The sequence below is a fragment of the Ornithodoros turicata genome, chromosome 3, assembly GCF_037126465.1.
Source record: "Ornithodoros turicata isolate Travis chromosome 3, ASM3712646v1, whole genome shotgun sequence".
NCBI lineage: Eukaryota > Metazoa > Arthropoda > Arachnida > Ixodida > Argasidae > Ornithodoros > Ornithodoros turicata.
The window spans coordinates 25785723-25812238 of NC_088203.1; the positions used below are offsets into that span (position 1 = coordinate 25785723).

The 26516-nt window shown below is 45.3% G+C and overlaps 2 protein-coding genes across 8 annotated transcripts in view; one reads left to right on the top strand and one right to left on the bottom strand.

Annotated features, from left to right (window-relative positions):
* LOC135388314 (uncharacterized) overlaps positions 1–872 on the bottom strand; it is a 37151-nt gene extending 36279 nt beyond the window's left edge. For all 7 annotated transcript variants that reach the window (XM_064617786.1, XM_064617787.1, XM_064617783.1 and 4 more), the window contains exon 1: positions 670–872. In XM_064617786.1, the coding sequence (XP_064473856.1) occupies positions 670–705 (36 nt within the window). In that variant the 5' untranslated portion in view covers positions 706–872. The remainder of the gene's footprint in view (positions 1–669) is intronic.
* The window catches only part of LOC135388317 (cuticle protein 65-like), a 49912-nt gene extending 35285 nt beyond the window's left edge, over positions 1–14627 (top strand). Inside the window, exons 2-5 of the mRNA XM_064617793.1 lie at positions 2296–2496; positions 3438–3595; positions 12874–13013; positions 14478–14627. Of these exons, the coding sequence (XP_064473863.1) occupies positions 2488–2496; positions 3438–3595; positions 12874–13013; positions 14478–14482 (312 nt within the window). The 5' untranslated portion in view covers positions 2296–2487 and the 3' untranslated portion in view covers positions 14483–14627. The remainder of the gene's footprint in view (positions 1–2295; positions 2497–3437; positions 3596–12873; positions 13014–14477) is intronic.
* Positions 14628–26516: the final 11889 nt, after the last annotated feature.

Below are 26516 nucleotides of genomic sequence, written 5' to 3' on the forward strand. Positions count from 1 at the left end.
GACTACGGCAAACGGTTTTATCACCATCACCACCAGTCTACACAGAGCACGTTGACACAGAAGTTTTCCGTGTTTGCTCTGCCGAGCAACTCTGGCTATGAGCGGGACACATAAGCTGTGCACCAATTTAGACTGGAGCCCGTATATACGATCAGTGGCGTCACTAGAGGGGTGCAGGGGATGCGGTCCGGACCGGGTGAAGCGACGGAAGGGGTGAAGCGCCGCACCAATACTGCCGCTTCCTCCCGTTCTCTGCGGCACGATGACGCCAAAAACAACATGAGGAGCCCTCTACGAGGCACATTCTTTTTTTTCTCAGTGTGATGTAATATGTTTATTTATCGTGAATCCCCTGGTACGGAAAGGGATCCGTTAGCGGAGGCATGGGGTTGGGGGTGACGCAAAGAGCCCCCGCACCGGGTGACGCGTAGCCTAGCGACGCCACTGGATACGATACATCGGTACTTCGTCCAAGCTGTACATTGATACTCAATTTGCAATGACATGATTATGAACAGCCTGCAACAACGGTACATGACTCACACTCATTGCATTATCTCTTCGGATTTGCCGAGAATTTCGAACGAATTCGTAAATGCAAAGTCGCGGTGGTCGTAACAGGTGTATACACCTGATACACATGTAGTCATATATAGAGATGAGCCTCACCAGCAACAACGTGCTTTTTATGTTGGTCCTCTTCATCTTCTGTTTCCACGAAGCTCGTAGGCATTTTGTAAGCGCTGCACTGCAAGCACCGGGTCGAATAATGCCACTATGCAATGCTCCAGCTATGACGCTGCGAAACAAACAACAAGCTGATCAAAACAAGTATGGATGGAAACAAGCAATAGTATGATAGCCCGCGCGATGATTCTTCTTCTTCTTCTACCAATGAGCTAATGGCCGTGAGCCACAGGATTCTCATGTCGTTCGTTATCTTCTTCCTTCTTCATTTCAATTTCTTCTTCCATCGTTCTTGCAGTCTTACATCGAGTAATCAGTAACCCATGTTCGGTGCGAAATTCCGTTTACTGCTATATGCGTATACGTTCCGAAAGTTAAGTGGATTCACCTGGGAATAGCGCAACCCGAGAACTAAATAAACTAAAGAAACGCAACATCGATATCGAAACGCGACCCGTTACAACGTATATACTTCTGATTCAGACGTAAATCCTGCACTTTTTCTTTTGCCAATATTTCCATAATTAATTGCCGAATTGAACGCGCTAAATGCGCATATCGCGAAAACCATTGGCGTTACTAACTGGAAATTTGAAACACGAAATCAACATGTTTCTCGAAATTAATCTGTAACAGACGCTACTCATCAAATTAAACACATTAATCGGGCCATATATAAGGACCTGTTTGTAACGGTACAGACCGCTGTCGGTGGCTTAGTTGGCAGCGCTAACTGACGTTGCGGGTTCGAATCCGACCGAGGACGCCAGCAATTTGGTGGCAGGCTTTGACACGCCCTCTTCCGCGATGTGCTGTGTGTTGGGATTTCAGTGCACCTTATAGTACCCTCAGGTGGGGACCCGACCACTGCGGCGTCGCTCATGAACATGGTTGTCTCGCGGCGTACTATTGTTGTTAACACTGCAGAACGAGACATAATAACTCGTGCAGGTACACCTCTCCCACAAACGTTACTTCATTATCGAATTAATCTTATAAGCGTTACATGTAATAAGTATTTTGTAAGTGTTACACATAAGTAGTTCTCTAAGCACCAAATTGCGAAATGAAAAATCACAGTTCATTGTTTATCTCGCCAATTAAATAAACGTATAGCAACGTTAAACTATCCTTCATATGCAGCCGCGGTGTGATGTATTCTGGACTTTTCCTGACTTATTTTGACTTTTAATAAATGTATTTTCACGTCCATCTCGACAAACGGTATTTCAAGGTCACCTGAATCGTTGATTCCAGCTGTAAATTCCTCACTGGATCTAAATGGTTGTGTGCAAATTCAAAGTTTATGAAGGAGAAGCAATAATCAAAAATAATATTTCCATATCTCCATACGATCGCAATCCATCTCGACAGGCTCATTTAAGTATTCCACGGTGTCTACACGAAGAAATGAAACAACGCTATAAAACCTCAGCACAGACATAAACAAGCACGTGCGCAGTACGAATAACCTCACACGTCAATGTATCATTAACAGACACGTTTGCAATGCATATTCATATTCATTCTTTTCCCACTGATGTGGCCCTCATAGCAACAAGTGTTTGATTGCGTTCTGCATATTGAACCTCTGACGTGTCCTTCAAGTCAAGATGCCAACTTCTAAGTCAAGTATCCCTCACCTCTCTTTCAATGACCTCGGGATGGGTGGGTCGAAGTCCGTCCACAACTGCCGCTTGAGGTCATCGTGGAATCTTGTTTGACTATATAAGACCTGTGGCCGGGAGACGAATAACAGTCCTGTCCATTGAGCACAAGGATCTTGCATACGCACCCATCATGAAAACTGTGAGTACCGAGTACCTTTATTGGATGGAGCGTACCTTTATTTTCCGTATTGCGGTGATAACAATGGCGGTCGCATTTACCGATTCTAATATCAGCCCACAGCTTTAGTGAAGCGCAGTGGGTATATTCACTGACTATTATCGCAAAGTATAGCGGCTCAGAAATGTAGTTCGAAGGAAGTGAGACGTCTCGTCGTGGAATGATATCTCGATGGATGTATACTGAGTAAAATACTTGAACCTTAAAAAGAACATTTACTTGTATAACATTACTCACCATCTAATATCAACCACCTCTACTCCGCCTCTGCTTTTGCCCCATAGGCCCCGTTTCATCAACGCTGGTTAACTTTGAATCGAGATCAATGGTTGCTGAAACTTGAAGTTAACACTCAATTCTTTTATGCAAACGTAAGTTTGTGACGGATGAACGTGACGAATTTCAGTGAAAATAACTGCACTTAGTGAAGCAGAGTTACGCGTTAAATTCAAGTTAAGGGACCGTTGATCTCGGTTCAAATGTTAATCGGCGTTGGTGAAACTGGGCCTTGTAATGATAATTCTGTCACAAGACACCTATGATCACGAGAGACGCAACGGTGATACATTGCTCAATTTTTATCCACTTGGTAACACAGTACGCAGCGTCCTGTATCTAGCGTCCCTCGGAGAATGACGAGGCGTCTACGCACGTTCTACCAGTGCCACCAAAATAATTACGTCTTCGCCAGGATCGAGCCCACAAACCCTGCCTAGCATTGGTTTCTGCCCAACCGTGCTGTACTTTTTTCTACAAAATGTGCATTTGTAAAACGCAACCTTCGCCCGCCATTCATTCTGACCTATAGCCATACTGTGCCTCTTTCTACAAAATACGCATACGTAGACGCTCAGTTACGAATACACAGTACGGAGACAGTATATAAATCGCTTTCTCTCCAGATTGTTGCCGTCGTTGTTCTTGCACTTGCGTGCGTTGCCCACGCTGGTTACTTCGGTGGCCCTGCTGTGGTTGCCGGTCCAGCTGTGGTGGCAGCACCCGCCCTTGCTCCCGTTGTGCACCGTTATGCTGCAGCTCCAGTCTTCGCCGCAGCACCAGTGGTCGCTGCTGCTCCCCTGGTCCACAAGTTCCACGCTGCTCCAGTTTACGCTGCCGCCCCTGTCGTCAAGTTCCACTGTGAGTCTTTACCGATAGTGCAGTAACATTTCTATGGAAAATTGCAGGTGGCCCAGCACACGATACCTCTTTCTTTGACTTATTAGATGAGTCAGCTTGCATTATAAAGATGGTATCGCTAACTGTACGAGAGAAGTGAATGATAAGCTGATAAGTTAATCTATAAAGGGCATTATAAAGCATTATAAATTGTTTGCAAGGATCAAAAGGGCCGCACAGTAGTTGGGCATTGCTCTGTGCCCCCCCCCCCCCCCCCCAAATCTGTGTCGGTGAGAAGAGAGCTGTCTTCTCACCTAAGTTCGGTTATGCGCGAGCACTATGCCTCACTGCACCTACGCTCGACGTTCCGTCTGGTGACAAAATTTGCGCCATTCCCTAGAGATGCATCCACAGATGCATACCAGGCTTAAGTTCGCAAGCTCATTGGCTCTATCAGGACGACGTGAGTCAGAGTGCCGCAGCACAGCTAAGACCTGCCTAGGAGCATCTCTACATTGCTCATGCTCACGCGCGTTCTCTGCCCCAAAATCGTATAGAGGGGAGCAATCACTTGCTTCGAGGTCTCCCAGTCGTCCGATGCAAAATACGTGTGGGAACATTTTTCCCGAGGCAGGAACGAGGCAGGAAAAGCGTCACCGTTACAGCTCCATAGAAGATCCAAAGCACGAGTCGTTCCTGTGCTGGCCGACTTTATGTGCTTCTGAAACACTGCTATCGCGAGTGCAATTTGCAATAACCGTATGAGCAGGCAAAAAGGGTTTTCGTACATATCGCGGTTATGGTATTTTGGAATCATGTGACCTTCTCGACCCCCTCTGATGTCTCCGTGTGTCGTACAGGTGTGATGAGGGCCTTTTGTATATTTAGTCTACGTTCATTTGGACTCTTATTTCATTTACTGGACTCGTTCATCGTCTTTCTGGACCCTGCTTGTTTTTTTGTTTTTTTTTTTGGTGTGTGTTTATATTTTTTTAACGCCACTTGGTCATCTTGAGGTTGGTTTTTCTATTTTCTTTTCTATTCACGAGTAGTGGAGTAGCCTGACCCGACTTTGTCGGGTCTCACGTCTTCAGATTTTTTATATCTCAATCAATCAATCAATCAATCAAACAATCAGCTTTCATACATATCACGCGCATATATTTTTTTCTTTTTTGCTCTGCGTAGGTTTACTGGGGTATAGCTAGTCCGATTTAGTCTTGACTTACCTCCCCATTTTTTTCTTCTATCCATCACCATCATATCGTGCATCATTTTGAGGACTCACAGTAAAACTGTGAACTGTTCCGTGTCTGGATTCCCTAGGGGGTCCTCCTTACAAACTACTTCAACTTAATGTCTCGTTTCATCATTTCAGGAACTCTGCAGCTCCGACAGGGACAATGAATGACAACACCATCGAGATTGAACCAACGGCCATCACACTGATCAAAATGTCATTTGAAAATAAAGAAGAAAAGAAGAAGAAAAAAAAAACTCTAGTAGTATGTCCTAACTTATTGAACGGGTACACGCACGCGCGGTTTAGAAGAAATATATCAGGCGCGCAGACGAACCCATAATGAAAACTGTAGTGGCCATGGGGTATGCACGGGCGAAGTTTATACGTGGGACATGTCTTTATGGATAAACTACGCAGGACTCTATATCTATACCGCCAACCGCCAGCAGTCCTTCGGAATAATATGAAGGTTACCATATGTAACATTGTGACAGGTGTCGCTTCGAAGCCGGTGCGCTTACTTTTTCGCTTGACAGGCACCACGCGGTGTAGGGACACAGCACAAACAGCGGTTAGAGGTAGTGCACGCTGCTATGTACAGCGGCGTACCTCCACTCAGTGGAATTGTGATGCTAAAGACGAACGTCAGAAATTGGCGGTTATCAATCGAAAAATATACTCGATGTTGCGGTCAAAAGCATTTAAGCTGGAATGTCGTGCTGGTGACAGGATACGAAATACCTGTCGTAGAAAGGACATTCTAGGGCAGTATAGTGTGAATGTTGTTTGCACATTACATATTGAGTATGCTGCAGCGTTTTGGTACCACATTTTACAAGGTGACTACCATAAAGATTTGTTACTTGCTGCCATCTTGCTGTATGCTATACAGTAACTGTCGTCAGGCCGTGAATCTGGAATATATGTCCAAAAACTTTTCGGTAATCGAGAGGTTTATAGTTGAAACGGTGTTCCGTTTAAATTTACCGAAAAGCGGTGTTCCTCCTAGCGATGTCGCGAACCAGTCGCGGTTCAAGTTCGCGGGGTTCGAAGAAAAACTTTTTTTTCCCCAAAAGTTCGTCGGAAAAATTCCAAGAGTTTCGACACACCACTGACACTGATACACCCCGTGAATAAACGCCCTAATGCCTTTTCTTTTTTTTATATATATAAAAAAGAAGAAAAATGTTTATTCATTTCCAATATGCATACTTTCAACATAGTCGTATGGAGAAAAGCACGCAGACGCCCAACGCCACATAAACCAAACTCTGTTTTCATCAATCGAAGGAGTCTCTGATTGACAAAAAAAGAAAAAGAAAAGAAAAAGAAAACGACAAGAAGTGGATATGTTAGTCTCAAAAGGACGCGTTAATGAGGGCTAGTTATAACATAAAACCAGTGTTATCCGATACCGAAACATGGTATCGCGATACCGATACTCGTTACTTAAGTAAAAATGAACACAATACCGATATCGATAAGCTATACGACTTCCATCTGTATATGCACTGTATATAATCTGTTTGATTAACAGTAAACTCTATTCGATTGATTGATTGATATTTCTTTCTTAAGGTAACCAAGTACCACTACCGTTACTGACAAAAGTAATGCGATACTTTACCCGATACTTTTGTTGAAAATCCAAAAAGTTTCATGAAATCTATAACATCGAAATCTCGCTTACGTGAACACTCCTTTTGGATAATAGCGAATTGGGGGAAGACACTTTTGCAACAAAAAAGCAGAGTATTTATCATGCAACTGGACACCTTGGTTGGTAAAAAAAAAAGGAAAAAAAGGAAAGCTGACACTAAAAGCTTTCGCCTGTCACCCTGTGCTAAGCGTGTCTGCAAAGACACCGAGCAGACGTTTCGATGGAGCCCTATAGAGGGAACCGCTGTCTTCACTTTCTTGAAGGGACGGTGAACGTTCGGAAACTGTCCTTGTCGCTGTCCGCGGTAGGCGGACCAGTGACAATGAATCAAAGTAAGAAATACGACCAGTGATGAGAGGGTGGGGACACTATAAAGGTATCGGTATCGGTAACGATGTGGAGATCGCGTTACCATGAATTTGTAACGGGAATACTTTTCCGATACCGATTCAGAAAAGTACCGCTATCAGCACTTCGATACGGAAAAAGGTAACGATTACGGTAACGGCGTCACATACAACACTGCATAAAACAAATCAAGGAAAAGGAGGGTGAGTGAGAAAGAAGAAAGCCTACAAATCTTTACCCATATAGGGAGCGTTCTCCACACTCCAATCACTTCATCCGATTCAGATTCCATTTCCAACAAAGTACCCACGCAGAAAGAGGAATGCTTTGTTTGCCCCTATAGGTGTCGCTGTAGGGCACTGATTGTTTTTGGTCGCTCACTGCATTGTTACAATTCGAATGATAAAAGGATTGACATCTAAGACACGCGAAATAGTGCTTTCTGTCCCACATGAATCATTACAATACATGGATGGAATATGGATCATTACATCGTGTAGCTCCGCACGTCTTTAACCCTTTTCCCTCTGAAATGACACCGAACTGTTCGAACCTGCTCGAACCTCACAAAAGATTGGAAGATTCGCCGAACCATTCGAACTCCCAGGTTCGGCTTCAAACTTTGTGGTTCAAAAAAAGTTCGTGACATCCCTACACGGCCAGCCATTACTCTGAATGATAGCGTTTTATCTCGTGATTTGTTGTAAATATGATGTATCCGTTATTCTTTCGAGCGCATATGTAAGAGCCTGATCGCGCCTTCGATGCGAATCCATTCTATGCGAGTACGCATAGCACAACAACACGCTGCACAACAATATTCATGAGCCCTGGGCCTTGACTGCACATAAGGAGCGGGGTGGAAACTAGCTTGGTGAGCGCTCTCTAAGAAGAAAGGAAGGTCTTAGTGTGGATCACCTTTGGAATTCTGCACTGCGTTCCGTTTTTGTGTGCAGCACAGCGAACGAAATAGGGCTATTATTGATGTACAGGCAGATGCACGAAGAAGTAAAAAACGGGGCAGCTGCGGCATCTGTCTCGAAAGACTGCTATAGCATACAGTTGATCTGCGCACAACAAAACCGATAGTATATTTAGTCGATCCACCCATAGTCGAGTTTTTTAACCCGGGCCGCGGAACTGCAAGCTACAAGCAATGCTGAGATCGCCCGGGAATGCACATGGTCCACTTCAAAAGGCGAGAAAAGGAGGCGAAGTCAACGAGGCGGCATACCCAAACAATAACCACATCTTTCACGACTTGCCTCTTATTTGGTCAGTCACGTGCCAAGTCTTCTGTTCACCTCATCTCAGGCGCAGAGACACAACGCCGTGACACATAAAAATGAGCAACGTTACACTACACACTCTAAATCGTTTCACACCTTTAAAGGTGTAAAATAGGTGTATTAACAAAGATCACACCCCTTTCACACCCTACAACTTTGTTTTGGAAGTTCCTGAGGGTGTAACAACGGTGTACTACACTCTCAGGTAAAATATGGTGATAGCGTGTCGCCTGGGTGTAGAAAGGGAGTATGTTTGTTTTCGTTCACATGAACAAAAGTAAATATATACAACAACAGGAAACAGGAAGTTACATTACAAAAGTGCATGGCCTGGATTTACAACACGTCTACCATCTGGTAATGCATGCAGATTTAGAAGATCTGTTGAGATAGTTGCTTCAATTTCTTAAAACACGTTGCTCCTCATTGCAAGACAGAACAAATACATGATAGTGCTCATCATACTCAACTGTAGTTAATGTTTGTATAAGAAAAATGGTATCAGAGTTAATAACATGTATGCCTGCAATCTCAATGAACACGGGTATCCTCGGAAGATTCACAACAACAACACGTAGCCAACAGCAAATGTGTTATCATATCAACTGCACTTTTCACATAGACTATAGATTCGTCTGCGTGAATATCACGGTCATGAATGTAACTCTGAATTGCTTCTGGGGCATGTTGAAGTAGTATCTCCTTGGAACCATCAGTAGATGTGGCATTTCTGATGAAGGGCTGCGACCACACATACATTTGATAAAATTGATGTCTTCTTGCTAATGAAACGGTTATGTTCTTAAAATGTCGAGTTTTTCTAGCAACATCTTTAAAATGTTGGTGTTTCCCTTCGAAACGCGTACAACCATACAGATAGGAAAGGACCAAACATCCTGGTGAGTCGCGGATAATGAACAACGTCATGCATTTTACAGGGGTTAGATATTTGTGGGCACAACACTGCAAAGCCTTGAAGAAACGAATAAATGCAGCGTTCTAAGTAATGAACATGCATACGAAGGAGGTGCCTGCTCATGAGAAGGTCTACAGTTTCACGAAAAGCTATATACAGCTGCCATGCTTCACTGCCATGCACAGCTGCCACGCCATACTGTCTGTATGTCGGCTGTGCATGTTTACACACATATTTAATCACCTTGATGTGCATACATATATGGACCTCAATGTGATTATACGCAATATGCTGGTAATTGTGAATACCCAGTTACCAGCATAGTGCCACAAACCCAGCAGTTTTATTCGGCGTTACACACTTTACACCCCAATTGCCATGAGGGTGTTAAAATACACCTTAAAAGGTGTGCGCCATGAACATTTTGATTTACACCCTTTGAGGTGTAAAACGATTTAGAGTGCACGAGAACTGCTTCAGCGACAAAATTTTAGTACCGGCAAAGACGCTGGGTATGCTCTTATGGTGTCTGGATGGCGTCTGTGGGAAAATCACTGAAACGGTATCGACTACCAAGTGCTTGGTAGTATAGGAAGGCAGCAGTCGAAAATATAGGATATATCTTTCTGTAGGGATATATAGAGGTAGAAAACAGAAAAAGACAAAGGAAACCTAGGCGCGACCAGTGACAGTCAGGCCGTGAGAGCACTGCATTTCAGCCTGTATGTCCATAAGGTACACAGCGCCCTCTTTAGACAATAACACGCGGGTTAGATAAAAGCTTGGGTACAAAGGGGTTATCGTGTCGTGGCCTCTCTTCCCTTCCCTTTTCGTCTTCCTACCTCGAGACTTCATAACGTCCTCAAGAGGATCATCCTCCGCTTTAATTTCCAACATTACTCGAGACCATAAGGAACTATAGGGAAACACGTCAATCTATAATGTCAATCCAATATCAATTTCGTGTGCTGTAGAAGATCTAGAGCACATTTTTCTCCATTGGCCACACTACCAACCTTCCCGAGTCGTACTCTCCGGACTGGACTCTCCGAGCTGGACTCTCGCTCCCTCTCTCTCAGAAAATTGCTTGGTCTTTGGCCACGTCCAACCCACCAACGCTCTGCCCTCGAAGCTCTCTTCACCTTTCTGGACACCACAGGACTTCGATCCTTATTCTGAAGGGGCTCATTATTTCATTCCCCGAATCACCACCAGCAGTGGGTAGAGTATCGCCACTGGCGACGAAACTCCCCATTCATCATCTTGCAATAAAGTCGTTGTTTGTTACAACATCAGTCGTTAAAATTCCACGATGAAAACAGCAAGATCCTTCTCTCATGTATGTACATGTAACGCGCCATGCTTGAGTTGCCCTAAAGGCGGAAGAAAGCGACCACGCCAGCAACCGGAAATATACATCGCCACTTTCAACAGCGTTTTACCCGCCCAATATGATTGCGACGTCCACGTGCAGAGAGAAAATGGTACAGTTTCGAAAGGAATACATTTTAACACCATTTGCATCTTTCGTTTTTCAGCGTATAAAAGCAGGGGTACCTGAGGAGAAGGACAGCATCGCCTTCTCGTACTACGTTTGAAGTCAAGTCAGGCACCCATCCCTTATCGAGGCAACATGCAGTCAGTAAGTATTTGGATGTCACGACAACTGTTGGAAGGGGCACTGGAGGGAAAAAATTGTTACCTTTACTACAACATAAAAGGAACGGGATTTACCCGTTGTGTCATTCGTGATTCATGATCGATAGAAAAGACGCAATTTACTCCTTCCCCCTCCGCTCTCTCTCTCCTTCTCAAGAAGGCCGACAATGCGGAACGCTCTCTCGTTGGTCTCCTCACACGATTTGTCAGATGTGGGAGAGCGCGTGAGGAGACCAATCAGAGGCCTCTCCGCAGTAGTCAGGCTTCTTGAGAGGGCGAGGGAGATGGAAAGTGTTCATTGCGTTTTTTTTTTCGATCGCTTATAAATCACGGACGACGCAACCTTGAATCCCGTTCTTTGCGTTGCTGTCAAGGTAACGCCATCTTTCGATTCCGCGAGGAAATATTTTTGCACCTTACGTGCTCCTTCAACGAATAATACCTTACACAATACTATGTTCATTATATTTTTTGAGCATCTCGCCGCCTATGACACGTAGAATTACATTTCAATATGTGTACAATGTAAGGAATCATAATTACGAAGGTAGACGGGTAGAAATCTAGCGAACCGGTAAGGAAAGATGAAGGGAATTGCCTCAGGACGAGAGCCGCCGATATTTCGAGCAGAGACTGTCCTTATTCTGGGAGCTGTTCTTCACAGAAGAAGAACAGCCTCTGTTCGAAATATCGGCGGCACTCGTCCTGAGGCAACTCCCTTCATAATTACGAAGGTTTGCTGTAACAAAAAAATCATCAATGAACATTTACTCAGTAACAGCTTTGTGTTCGAAACATTGGTTGCTCTGGTTCTAAAGGCTGGCTCGCGTGGAGCGTTTTTCTTGCGTAAAAGCTGAATTTTCACGCCCAGCGCGAAATTTTGTACGTCGCAGCTGCTCGTAGCGCGTGATTCACTGCATCAGAGTAGGTTTGATATTTCACGCAGCAGTCAGTTCACGGGCGTCCATAGCAACCAATCACGGCTCAGCAAGTGACTTCTGGTTCCGGTCCAGCATCCTACTTCCTTTTTAACAATGGCCCTTAAAAAAATGGCCCTTGCAGAGTTTTACGCAGCGCGATATTGACAGAAACACGCAATGCGGGACGGCCTTCGCCTTCCCCTGAGCACATTAAAGGGACTATCGCATCCGGGAACGTATGTACGATACCGAAAGGGTAATGTTCTTCACCACTTCAGAGTCAACTTTGCCAAATTTCTCTTCCGAAAACAGCTTACATATTAAGTAAACGAGTTTTAAAGATCCGCATTCCATCTGCAGCCACGACGATGATGACGTAAGCCAGGCGCACGAATTGGAGCGCAGCGCAGGCGATTGTCTCCGAGATCGTCTGCTTGTCGTTCGCATCGCAATATACTGAGTGAAAAGTCCTCGGTAAATACGCTGACTTTCGCTTACCAGTATGAGTGCAGACGTAACCATGTTACGTGAAACACGGCGTTACGCTCCTGGCTGTACGAACACGTTCAACGTTAACCAGAAACAACATTCCGCGAGCCGGTAACAGAGAAGACGCCGTCCCCTAGCATTCCGCCTCGCCCGCCCGCCCGCCCGCCTGTCGTTCGGTTGCCAAGGCTACCAAGGTCCCTCCGGCCGCTCCGTGATTGGTATTCTCCATGTCAAAGGGCGCGCAGTGATTGGCCTCGTCCGTGTGACGTTTCCAGAGAGGGAATCCAGGAATGCGTCGTCTGCTCTTGCCAAGTTTTATATCAAACTACACAGGAACAACGCTGCCAATTCGCGTCGGGTTTTCGGCGTTATTATCAGTGATGAACGCGGAGTAAAAAAGCACTACAGTTTCGGAACCGACCGGGACGGATGCGATAGTCCCTTTAACGAAAGTGCTAGAAAGCCGGTTAACAGACCAATTTGATAGGCAGTGAAAAAATGAAACATGCAATCACGACATGCACTACCCAAAAAGTTAAGAGTATCCATCCTTTCATGTCAGGTAGTGGAAGTGTGTGTGTGATTTCTTCGTTTTGCTTGTAACATAGATTTTTCGACATTTTGAATGCGCAGAAAATGGTACTAGCTCTTATGGCTGTCGTGCTGTTATGCGGTATGGTCGAAGCTGGAGTCGTTCATGCCCCCGTGGTGGCGGCTGCTCCAGCTGCTGTTGTTGCTTCTCCTGCGTACGTAGCAGCTCCAGCAGCGGTGTCCTTCACCTACCATCACCAGTACCACCCTGTAGCACATGCCCTGCCAGTCGCACTGGGTTACTTCAGTAAGTAGACCACACGGAATGCGCCACCATTACCGGCACCACCGCGCAATCTCTTTTAAACGAGCTGCCTGTTCAAGGAACAGGGGCACCGTTGGTCACGTGCAGCGCCACAGCCGGAAAGGGGGGGGGGGGGGTTCGCGCGTTCTAGTGGAAAATAGAATATACTGAACTCTTTCGTCGGTGTAAAATCTTGTCATTGAGATCACTCTTTTACGTAGCGTAACGTTTACTCTTCCTTACGGAAGTGTACATGTCGTGGTGCCGTCTACGCAAAGACAAATATCCGTTCCAGAAAGAACTTTTCAAAGTTCTTCGGCGTGGCGGTAGTTTCATGCTTAAAAGGTTCATGAAAAGTAGGACACCAGCAGATCTTTAGCCATTATTTCGTTCTCGAAGACAAGAAAGGTTAAGAGAAAGGTTCTTACACTACGAACAACTCTGGAAGAACGATTTTTTGTACTCGTTTTTACTGAATTCTTCAGGAGTGTATATATTATAGTGGAGTTATATATAGGAGTGTGTATATATATATATATATATATATAGTGTAAGTATTACTTTATATTATAGTATTGCAACATTATATATAGAATATATATTGCGACATAATATTAACAACATTATAGTATTGCAACCGCCACAGACAGCGCATCATAGCCATTCATACCGAAACAGCATGTGTGAAAACTTGGTCACCTAAATGATGTGACGCAACCATTAAGATCTCCCAATCTCGACGTGTTTCCAGCGGCACTATAGTTATGGAAACGAGAAGTCAAATTTATTTTGAGCTGAAAATATTATTTTGCTCCCAATAGGAAAAATTCAAGAATCCTTTGTGAAGCTACATCACGAACACAGGGTAACGTGTGGGCTTAACGTTTACAGACAAGAAAAAAGCGGGACGCTTACATATGTTGACAAAATCACGGTTAACGTATCGCTACAGTACTTCCTCCTCGGCATAAGTTTTACGGAGGCTCATCATCATGATCCGCGTAACAAGACGCAGTTGACTATATAAATGATGCTTGAATGATGATTGAGACAAGGCGTCTGAATCACTTGCATGTACCTCCATAAAAAAAGAGCGCTCCAGCCCATAGAAATCCACTGAATGTTAGCACTCGTGCGTATCGTAGTCCCCAGTATATTTACATTGTGTCTCATTAGTTAACTGGATGTGATTAATTAGTTAAACTTTAAACTCTTGGCTTGAGAGCCATGGTGCCAACACGAAAGTTGTAGAACGATCTGAGAAACACGCGATCGAGGCCTTCTGTACAAAGTACACTTTGTGTGACTTTCTTCTCAGGCTGAAGAAACCAAAAGCCGCCTTTTGTTTTTTTTTTCAAGATAGTGGTGCTTGTTAATTGGTACCAATTAACAAGCACCACTATTAACGTGCACGCTGTGGATAAGCAATGAGTTATATTAAAAATGTTTCACTTTATTATTTTGCAGAATGAAGTCACTGAACAGCGTCTCCCGGCAGGCATGACTGCCCGGTTACTTTCACGTCAGCAATGAACCAACCTGCAGCTAGTCGGAACAATGTGAATTTTGTACAACGCGACAATAATGAATCAAAATAAATGGGTGATCCTGTTATTATACAAATGCTGCTGTTTGTAATGGCATACTGAAATGTAGGGTATCATAAAGAGGCACTAAAGTAAAAAGAAAATCTCCTCGTGGAATGATTTCCCTAGTTATTTTTATGAGATAGCCACATCTTCGGCATGAACATTGGTGGTGGTCCGGCTTTTCGGAACGGTGGGGTTCGCAAGATATAAAATAAAGACTGTAAAAGCAAGAACGCCAGATTGTCGCGTGTTTGTCGCCCACTTTGACGCGCAATATCTCCTCTTCCGCAATCTCATACCCCCCCCCCCCCCTTACACACACACACATAGATAAAGCTACGACGATGGATAATCAGTGTAGTCTGTGAAATTTTTGGTCACGAAATTCCCGCTTCACCATGTTTGTTTTCGTCGCCATTTTGGGTGGCTGTAAGGTATCATGGCGACCCTCGTGCTAAAAAAGCAAACCACCGAATCAGAATCAGAAGCAGAATCACCGACCCTCTCTTCCCACGAAAGATCTTCCCCGTGGTATGCAGACAATGCTCCGTCGATTACGCACAGGATCTGCGTTCACGAACTCGCAACTGTTCAAGATCGGCTCTAGGGAGGACTCCAGTTGCGGACACTGTAATCATCCGGAGACAATTGCGCATATCCTGACAGAATGCCGTGCATACCATACTATGCGGGAAACCCATCTTCCCCACGCCAGGCCTGGCATACTGACGGGCGTGCTCTTCCCCGAAGGTTCTTGTGCGGAACGACTTTGAAAAACCCGCGGCCTCGTGCGCTTTCTTCAAGAAACGGGCCTAGCGGAGAGACCACTCTAGTGCACCTCTCACCTACAGTGTGCTTCCGTCCCATCAGTATCGGTCATCCTGCCTATCACTTTGAAGTCCTCAACTCCCCTCTCCCACTTTCCTTTTTTTTTTTGCTATAGTCGTGATGATGCCCACTTGAGTGCGGCCAACAACGGCAAGCTACCTCGACAACCCCCCCCCCCCCCTCATATTGAAGAGGGTAAAGCAGAACGTTATGTGTACCTCCGCGTTGGCGTCTGATTGGGTGCTACAGTTCTTCAGATGACGTAACGATGGATAGAGGTATCTGGACGGCAGTGCGTCTACTCGCCCGAACACGAAAGAGAGTGCGCTTTTGTATTAACGCTGCACAAGTTATGAAGGAGAAGAATTGAACAGTAAATTGTAAATAGAATTACGAAGCGCAGAAGAACAATATTACAAGTATTCAACCCGTAACTAAATACATGCAGATAGGAGTTCTTACCTCCTTTAAGTTCTTTTATACAGGGTGTCCCAGAAAACGTGTCATTGAATTTTAATGAAAAAACTACGCCACATAGATTGAAGTGGTCAATGGCATTTGTTCTTACTAGGTTTTTGCCACCTCCTGATGTGCATGGCATGTAACCTAAGTTTAATTATGTAAATTTTTGCGAACTGAACTCGGAAATTTGCCAAGTAAAGGTCATTTTTTTACCCCACCAACGTGAAGAGCATGCCGAATTTACTCAAATTAATGATAATTGACAGGAATATTGAGGAGCTATATCGTATCAGAAAAAATAGCCGAACATTATGCTTTTCGGAGCACTGGACCATAACGCGCGATGACTTTTTGAGCACAATCGGGCCGACGAAAGGAGGCTCCAAAGCCAGCCCACAGAGTGATAGTAGAAAAAGTAACAGTTCCTAAAATTGGGAGAGGGAAAGCATTATCCCAGCGAAAGTCGGATGTGATAAGCCATGCCTGCGTTATCTCTTTCTGCGATGCCGGGGTGGGCTGGGTTTCCAACCCCCTTTCGTCGGACTGACAAAGACTGCGCTGAAAAATTCATCGTGCGCTATCCTGTGGGCGCTCCGTAAAGCATGATGTTCGGCTATTTTTTCCGGTGGGACAGCTCCTGAATATCCCTGTCAATTATCATTAATTTGAGTAAAGTAGACACGCTCTTCACATTAGTGTGGTAAAAAAGTGACCAGAAGTTGGATGTTGTCCAACTGCCACGGAGGCTAACATGCTGTGTGGTAAGTTTCAGCTCACAAAATGGCGTGGTCTTCGAAACACTCCTACTAGTGCCTACTAGTACCTAAACTACTCCTCTGAAGACATCCGTTTTCGTTTTTCTCCCTCGCATACTCCTTGCCCCAAAGATCTTTAGTAAAAATCTTCCCGGCAACAACACCGCAAGCGATGCTGCCCCGACGACCGTTTTACGGGTCGCGCATTCCAAGACACGGCCCACCCGGGGGCGGACCGCGTTATCAAGGGGCCCTTCTCGAAATATGAAGGACCGGCTCCCTTTCGCCTCCCTCCACCGCGATAGATCGAAAGATCAATACGCGGATTTGAAGGGAGACCAGAGCATATTCTCTATGTACGTCGTCCGTCACGTGAGCATGACGTCCCCTATGGACACAGTGGAGCGCAGGACTGCGCCGTTGCTGGGAATGCAGAGAGGTGTTTTTTTTTTCTGTGAGTGTACTGAGCCGTAGGATTCGTCGTGATACCTGTGTTTACATCGACGCTACTTTGCATTTTACTCTGCATAACATGTGATTGTTACTCAAAATCATCATAATGGGCAAATGCTAGCACTCAACAACCAACTATCACGCAAACAGGCATGCCCAAGTCACGTGCGGCTTTGCTCTTATGCACGTCACGCGAGAGCTGGGTGCGGCCGTCAGGATCAACTGCGGCGTAGAAAAAAATGGATTACAAATCGCGCGATACGATTTCTTCTGAAATATTTTGCACGGTGGTTGTGAGGAGTACTATATATCATAAAACGGTGTTTCCCAGACCCATGTTTTCGACCGGATTGTCACTTTAACCTATCAAAAATTTACATAATTAAACTTACGTTACACAACATTGACATCAGGAAGTGGCAAAAATGCAGCAAGAACAAATGCCGTTGACCGCATGACTCTAAGTGGTGTCGTTTATTTATTATAATTCAATGACACGTTTTCTGGGACACTCTGTATAAGTTCTTTACACTGCTTCCCTTTTGCTGCTGTCGCCAGCAATGCCCCCAGCTCCCACTTTCACCAAGGATGTCCAGCTGTGATTTCCAAGTGGTTACAGTGTTCCTCTTGTCATAGTCCGAGTGGGCCCGTCTAACCAATTCTAACTTTCAAATGGATCACACTTCAGCGCATTAAGACTCAAAGTGGTTCCAGTTTAACCCACAAAGGTTGTGGTGACTTAACCCACTTGGACGTCTAAGTGGACGCACTTTGACGACAAAATGGTTCCATTTCAAACCACTTTGCATTACAAACGGTTCCATTTTAACCCACTTTGCTGATCAAGTGGTTCCACTATCCCCACTTGGGATTCAACTTTCTCTTTCCAGCTGGGCCACCAGGTGGAGTCACCATTTCACAATAAGCAAAGCAGGTCATTGCTTCATTTCAACGTCTGCTGTTCTCACCAGGAATATTGAGCGCAGAAGGAGGACACAGGCAGTTAGCCGAAATGCGTGCGTGCTGTTCGTTTTCCGGTGATGCATTAAACATTTTTGAAATGCTCTTACATTTGATGCCAATACACTCTCTGCTCTTACGCTTGTCCCATCCTACAGTTGGCAATACGAAATAGTCTTGTCTCCCTTCAAATCCGCGTATCGATCTTTCGCGGAGGAGGGAGGCGAAAGGGAGCCGGTCCTTCATATACGGAGAAGGGCCCTTGATAACGCGGTCCGCCCCTGGATGGGCCGTGTCTTTGACTGGTACGGCCGATAAAAAGGTCGACGGGGCAGTAGTTCCGGGAAAAAAATTTTATTCTTTCGCTTGCCCACCCTACAGTTGGCAATACTTGCCCGATACCAGACTTGTGCGTAACGCGTTACTTGTAATCGCGTTACTTGTAATCAGTTATTTTTCTGAGTAAGTTTTCAGTTACTTTACTCTCAAAGTAATTTTTCGAATAATCAATGACTTTTCTGAGTAATCGATTACTCAGTAATCGATTACTTATCCGGCAGCGATTACCTTATCTTTCAGATGTTTTGCCCCAAGTCAAGCCCCACACTCTTAAAAATGAACTTCACCTCATAGCACGTTCCTAGCCATAATCTCGAATGATATCGTTATCTGCCCTGATTTGTTGAAAACGGGAGGCGTATGCCTTTTCTGTGACAATTATGAACAGCATAAGTGTCACAGAAAAGGCGTACGCCTCCCGCTTTCAACAAATCAGGGCAGATAACGATATCATTCGAGATGATGGTTGGCTATAGGAGCGTGCTATGCGGTGAAGTTCATTTTTAAGAGTGCAGGTGCCGTCAGCCTCTGTTGGGCTGTTCTTCTATAGCAAGCGCAGGTCATTGTAATAACGTTCTGGAATTTCAGGGTGTCTCTCGCTAGTCCCTTCCTACACCAGTGTGATGTAGAGTCACTAAATAAGCTACGCTTCAGAATATCGACAATGAGTTCCAAGAGCGAGCATGCGCCATCGTATTTCCGCGCCACGCTACCCACGCGCACGCGCATTGCGCACGTTAGCGCGCGATGCCATCTATCGTTCGCGGGTGACAGAGCCACCTGGTGCACTGAGAGAAAATCAAGCACACACTCACGAGACAACCACAGAAGTGACAAACGAAAACGGATTGAACTCATAGAGAACTATTTTACTTTATTTTTATTTTTTTACACCTGAGACTCCATCCTGGAAGTCTGCCCTGCATCAAAAGGGATTAGGTGCCACTATCACTATCACTATGTTCCTTTCGTTTACAAGCAGCAGTTGACGGCCTTGAGCTCATCTTGACATCTTCGGGACGCTCTGGTGGACAATACATGGATTATCACAAAACAATCATACACGCTTCTCTATCCCACAGCGAGCATTATGTTAGTCGTCTTTTATCCGCAACTGTGGATGGTACCGGTGTGGTGCGGAAACAAGATGGCGCTCCTGCTCTCTCTTGGACCTCAGTGTCGATACTCTGAAGCGAAGCTTAGACCCCTTCCACACGGGCTAGTTTAGTGTCATTTACATTAAGTGCACTACGGCTCAGGGGATATCACTTACACTATGCGCCTGCTACACGGGTTAAATTAGTGACACTCTGTAATGATGGCAATGGCGCTAGCTGAAACTTTATGTTCCGAAACATTACATATTTAGAAGTAATTTCTTCCAGTTTTACTTTTTTTTTATAGATACCTAATTGTTTTAAGACTCATTTCATTACTAATCTTTCGCGAATATACGGTGCTGTTTTGACAAAATAGCTAGAATCAAATCCAAGATCCTCCGTGATACTCGCGAGAAAAACATGGCGTCGTGCACGCCTGATGATTCTGTCTCGGTAAAGAATATGCTGTTAGCGTTGGTATGCGCGCGTCCCAAGCGGATGTCTGAAGAGCGAATGCTAGAAATGGGTATCGAAGCGGCGGCGGACTTTGCGAGACAGACCGAGGGACAGCTGCTTGCAAATATGTTCACGGTGGCTTCCGTAATGTTCCACGGTGTACCCAGATTTCGGCGACAGCAATGGGCATTCGAGCGAAACGAGCGATGGTTTGAAGAAACACTGCCATATTTAGGAGACAGGCACTTCAAGCAGGCTTTTGGCGTTTCCCCGGCAAAATTCAGGTACCCCTTGGAGTCGCTTCAAAGTCTCGAGCGCCAAGACACGAACATGCGAAATGCTATTTCGCTTGAAAAGCGTGTGGCAGTCGGACTGTACCGTTTCTGTTCAAGTGCAGAGGAGAGGACTATCGCACATCTGTTTGCAATAGGCCGTTCAACTGTGAACGCGATTTTTAAGGACTTCTGTGATGCTGTCATCCTCCACCTTGAGCAGCAATGGATCTGCATGGTGCGCCGTAACGAAATGGAATCACACATGCGAGAGTTCCACGCCGTCACTGGCTTCCCCCAAGCTATCGGAGCTCTTGATGGCTGCCACTTCCCTGTCTCTCCACCAAAGCTCCACGCCACAGACTACTATAACTATAGAGGATGGTAAGTTTATTTCGTTTTGTTACTAACCTGCAGCTGTTCTGACTGGCGTTGCATCATGCTTTACATGCTGCACAGGTATATGCTGGGTATGCATTGAATGAGATAGGGAGGCAAAGAACAGTTGGATTTGCGTTATGCCGGCAGCTCAATGCGTTGTTGGCCAATGTACATTATAATGCCATTATTTTTCTCGATGCAGGTATAGTATCTTACTTCTGGCGCTCGCAGACCATCAGTACAAATTGAGGTACATCAACGTTCCTGGAAGATGCCATGACGCCCATGTTTATGGGAGATCAAGACTTCGTTCATTGGTCGATAGTGATCACTTCCAGCCACCTGTCGCCACCATAGAGGGAACCTTCATTCCGCCAATTATATTGTGTGACCAGGCGTTCCCCCTCACGTCAAACTTGCTGAAGCCAAACAAAAACAACTTCATTTCAGGATGGCGGGTGGGGAATTTCATCGCCGGGGGCGATGCTCTACCCCAGTGCTGGAGGTGAAGCGGGGAATGAAGTTATTGGCCCCGTTACAATAAGGGTCGAAGTCCTGTGGCGTCCAAAAAGGCGAAGAGAGCCTTGAGGGCAGAGCGTTGGTGAGATGAATGCGGCGAGGGGCCAAAAAATTTTGTGAGGGAGAGGGGGCGGGAGTCTAGCTCGTTGAGGGAGGCGGAGAGTACGGAGCGGGAAGGGTGGTAATGTGGGCAATGGAGAAGAATGTGCTCGAGGTCTTCAACAGCACCGCAGTGACTGCAGTGGGGAGAGTTAACTTCTCTCAAGCGGTAGCGCCACTGTGCTGTGAAGGCCACGTGGAGGAGCATTCGATGAACTAATGCAGCATCTTGACGAGAGATATGTGCAGGCATGCGGAAAGTGAGCGCTGGATTAACTCTGCTCAGCATGGCAAGAATGTCAGCAGTCCGTTGGCGCATAGCCAGAGGAGTCACGAGGCGTCGAAGTATGGATCGCCGGTCGCCTCTCAGCACTGCAATACGCGTCCGTGTCCGAGATGAGAGAGCTGCTTCGGCGGCGCTGTCCGCCCGTTCATTGCCTTCGACACCGCAATGGGCGGGAACCCATTGGAGAGCGAGCCTATGTCCTGCTTCGTAGACAGCGATTAACACATCTATAACCAACGGTGCGGAGGATCCTCGTATGCCAAAATTTGCAATTGATTGCAGCGCAGATGTTGAGGCAGTAGAGACCACCCAATTCCGGGGGGGGGGGGGAGGAACGATGTGCTGCAAAAAGAAAAGTATGCCGTAGAGTTCCGCAGCTGTGGATGATGTAGGGCCAAAGGCGACGTCCTTGAACTACGCCTTCGTTGGTTGATGACATACGCTGACGCGGACTTGCCATTTCGAGATGCGCCATCGGTGTAAGTCCATCGGTAGAGGTGGAAAACTGCGCGTCTACGAGAGCATAAAAATGGTCTCGAAGGACTTGAGGGGGAACCTGAGCTCTGCGGACCTGGAGGTCAGGAAGCCGTGCGAAGGTGGGTTGCTGAAGCCATTTGCCAATCCACCAAAAGGAACTCCGCAAGCATCTTTCAATTATAACCTATCAAAAACAAGGAGAATCCTAGAAAATGCTTTTGGGAGGGTCAAGGCCCGGTTCAGGCATGTGATGAAGAGGATGGAGTGCAACACAACACTAGCAAAGCGTTCCATCACAACTGCTTGTACGCTGCACAACATCTGTGAGACATTAAGTGACACAGTTCAAATTCAGTGGGAACAAGATGCACACGCACTCGATATGCTGTACGCTCAGCTATCTCGTAGTACCGATGTGTGCCGCAGTGGTGGGCAAGCAGTAAGAAATGCGCTTGCCACATACTTTTGGAAAATGTACCAGTCATAGGTACCAGTTCCATCGAACAAATCTCACGATTTTTCACTCATGGTAGGGGACCGTGAGACACGGAACAAGAAGGACGGACGAAAAATTCTCAGACTCAGCAAAAAGGTTCATTGCAGAGACCCAGCTATATACCCAACAGGCGACGGTGGGGGGAGAAGACGTGCGGCTACCTCAACATACTCTCTCAGTAACCTCCATCGTTTATCCCTTTCAACCGCATGTAAACTGGTGTCATGAAACAACGGGCACACGGGCAGATGAACGGCCAACTCCGAGAACACTCTTGTAATGTCAAAAAGAAGAATATGTTCTCTCAGTTGGCCGTTCATCTCAAAGAATGCAGTGGGTATGACCCGTTGTTTCATGAGACCAGTGTACTTGTGGTTGAAAGGGATAAAAGACGGTGGTTACTGTGAGAGTCTGTTGAGATAGCCACACGTGGCAATGTGATTAGTAATCCGTCGTTGTGTCTTCTCGCTCCTCTGAGTCGCCTCTTGGGTATATAGTTGGGTGTCTGTAATAAATCTTTTGCTGAGTCTGAGAATTTGTCTTCCGTCCTTCTTGTTCAGTGTCTCTCGGTCCCCTACCATGAGTCTATACCAAATTGCCTGATGTGAATAAATGTGAATAAAACTGTTTTGGATACTGTTCGTACACTAGTCTTTAGCAGATGAATGATTCGGACATGCCGGAAGGGTTTCATTTCTTTTAATAATCTATTTTTGTAATAATCCCATTAAGACATCGAGAAGCTTATCCTCCCTTTCAGCAGCACGCTCGTGGAGGTGTAGCTGTCGCTTCCTCAGTTGGTGCTCTTGGTTCCTCGTCGTTTCGAGTGTGTGTCTCAGCTGGCGTTGCTCTTCAAGAAGCTGTGCCAGTAGAGCGTCATGTGCTGCTTGGCGCTTCTTTTGTGCCTTTATCTTTGGCTGTGAAGGTGGCGGCAAATCCATTGATGAGCTGGTGCCACCACTGTTGAGGAAATGGGGCTCTGTGATGGATCCTGAAGGTGCATAGTGGGGGTCGCTGGCATTGGCATGTCATCTTCCTCCTCCTCGTGCTGGCCATCTTTCTTTCCTGGTGTTCCCACCACGTCCAAGAAGAGCTGAAGTTGCATGCACTCATCAAAATGAGACACTTGCGGAAAAAAGCAGAATGTGCCAGTAGATGTGGGGCATATTGTTTCACCAGGGTGTAGAGAAAAACTTTTAACTGTGCTATGTCTATACTAGACGTGATCTTGTTGTGACTAGGAAGCCCTATCTTTTTTAAATTTCATCTAAGTGACACCGAAACCAGAGCTTGAACAGCTCTGAAGTAGTGCAAAAAGTGTGCATATCCTCCTCATCAGTGTCATGCGACATTCTTGTGTAAAAACTGTAGATGACGTAGTGAAAACCAATAATCTAGCCAGTGTAGGTGTCACAGCGTAGCGAAGTGGAAAGTGGGGAAAAGACGGATGGAATGTTTAACATGAAGATACTGCTACAGAATGTGAAATGGAAGTGCTGTATGACATCCTGCTTCCTTGCGTGTGCTCACCTTTTACTAAATACCCTAATGAATTTGACCGAAACAGCTGCCGCTATTTCTTCCTGCCACATGACACTGCTGTGATAGAAGATATCACACTTTCGGTGCCACTCCTGCTGCCGTCTCTGCATCAGTGTGCCAGCCTGAATCATCTCGACTCTTTAAATCAATATATATATAAATTGTGCAATCAATTGTCTAAAGCACATCCACAACTTAGGGTCACTGAGATAGAGACTGGACATCCATGCAGAAAGAATCTCAAATGACAGTGTAAAATATCATACCAGGATCACAAACAATATCGGTGGCAGAGGCCAAGCTCACGTGCTCTGCATGGGGAAAACTCAACGGAGACAGACTCCTCTGTCAACTTCGCACCATCGAAGTGCTCATCCTCGCCACACAACATAAAGTCATCAGAAATGCACGTAGACTAATCAGAAACCTATCATGTACTAATTAAGAGAGCACTGAAAACTTACCAGAAAGGTATCATAAACCCATGAGAAACTCACTCGTCAAGTATGCATCAGAAAAGACCGGCCAATTTTAAACATAAATTCATCAGAAAATTTTCACAAAATTCATCAGAAATTCTGATGGCTCTGATGTCAAAAGTCATTGACTTTTCAACAAAAAATCATTAAAGTTTGTTGTAAGGGATATAAACAGAAACCTATCATATACTAATTAGGAAAGCACTGAACACTTACCAGAAAAGCACCATAAACCAATGAGAAACTCGCTCATCAAGTATGCATCAGAAAAGACCGGCCAATTTTAAACATAAATTCATCAGAAACTCATCACAAGATTCAGGAGAAATTCTGATGGCTCTGATGTCAAAACTCATTGACTTGCTCATTGACCAGCTAGCCTGCACCCTTTCCCTTGTTTCATTGGCTTTTCAACAAAAAATCATTAAACATTTTTGTAAGGGTGGGTAGGGTGCCCAGAAACCTGTGAAGGTTCCAATAAAATGTCCATGTGATGGACCCAGATCCTGTCTTCTTATTCCGGCAAATGGACCTACAAGAGATTACAGATTACTAAAAGCGTCCCACTTGCTATCGTGTATAATAACGATATTCTAGACAGACTCGCTAAACAGAAAAATTTTACCACACGCTAGTCAGAAGTGAAGTGAAGTGAAGTATAGAAGTAGTAAAGCACTGCAGTGAATGACGAGATGACGGACGTCTTCCGATGCTTGGAACCGTCGATTCCAAATTCCAAGAGTTACTACAACACACATACCAGAAATTAAAACTCTTTGGAAATGCACGCGTGCGGCTGAGCGAAATGTAAGACTTTACTCACCTGTACTTGTTCCCAAGATTTTCTATCTTTTTTTTTTCCTCCTTGACAGTTTTATGCACATCTTGCGCTTGCAGCACCTCTGCAGTTTTTCCATATACGCTTGCATTTCGTTTGGTTCGCCGTAAATCTGGTAAGTGGTCCTCCGAGGTTCTAATCAACGTTTCTTGTTCTGACGAGGAGGTCCTGTCTTTTGAGGATTCTGTTGTCACAGCGGTCACAGCATCGGACATCATATCTCAGTCGATATTTTCGTTCGGCCGGCAATCGCTGACGATGAAATTTTCAATTATGGCGCGGTGTGATAAGCAGCGGACAGGTCTAGGTCTGCACTACAACATGCTGCGAACAAGAGTAGCTACATTCTTTTCAGCAATATTTTACACAGCGGATAACTGTGTGGATCTAAGTCCAAAAGTAATACTACAAACTAATATTTTCAGCTACGTCAGCTCTTTCTTTTTTCAATTCTTTTAATGCGCACATTAAGCGCTGCCGACGAGGCTACGTAGTCTGCTCACTCAAGCGAGTCTGCCCTGCCAAAGAACTCACGTTGCCTTTAGTGCACTTTCCGCTGAGTGTCACTAAAATATGTCGTGTGACGTTACACGAATGACACTAAGTGCTAGTGTCACTCGTTGAGAATGACACTAAACTGGCCCGTGTGGAAGGGGTATTATTTAGTGACTCTAGTGTGATGGTACCTGAAGCTTTGGAGGTTCAGTGAGTCATGGGGAAGTTCCAGGCAATCCTCTTCCACAGTCGGGTCAACGTCTTCCCAGGTGATAAATACATTAGACGTACAGGTCTCCTTGTCCATAGGCGTTTTTGGGTTTGTTGTTGTTTCAGCTGTTCCGCTGTTGAACCTTTTTTGTTTGTTTGTTTGTTTTGTTTTCTGAGGCACACAAAGACTGTTAATTTGCGTGAATGCAGAGTAACGGCTGGAGTAACGTTACTTTTCTACTCGTTACTCAATTACATTTGGAGTCGAGTAATTGGTAACGGTAATCAATTACTTTTTCCGCAGAAGTAAAGGTAACGGCAATCAACTACTTTTTTCGAGTAACGGGCACAAGTCTGCCCGACACTAATACACGCGTAATACACATTCGCCCTTCGCTTTTGCGGCGAGGAAAAGGTCTCGCTTGTCCCATCCTACAGATGGCAATACGAGGGCAGTATGTATACTGTTT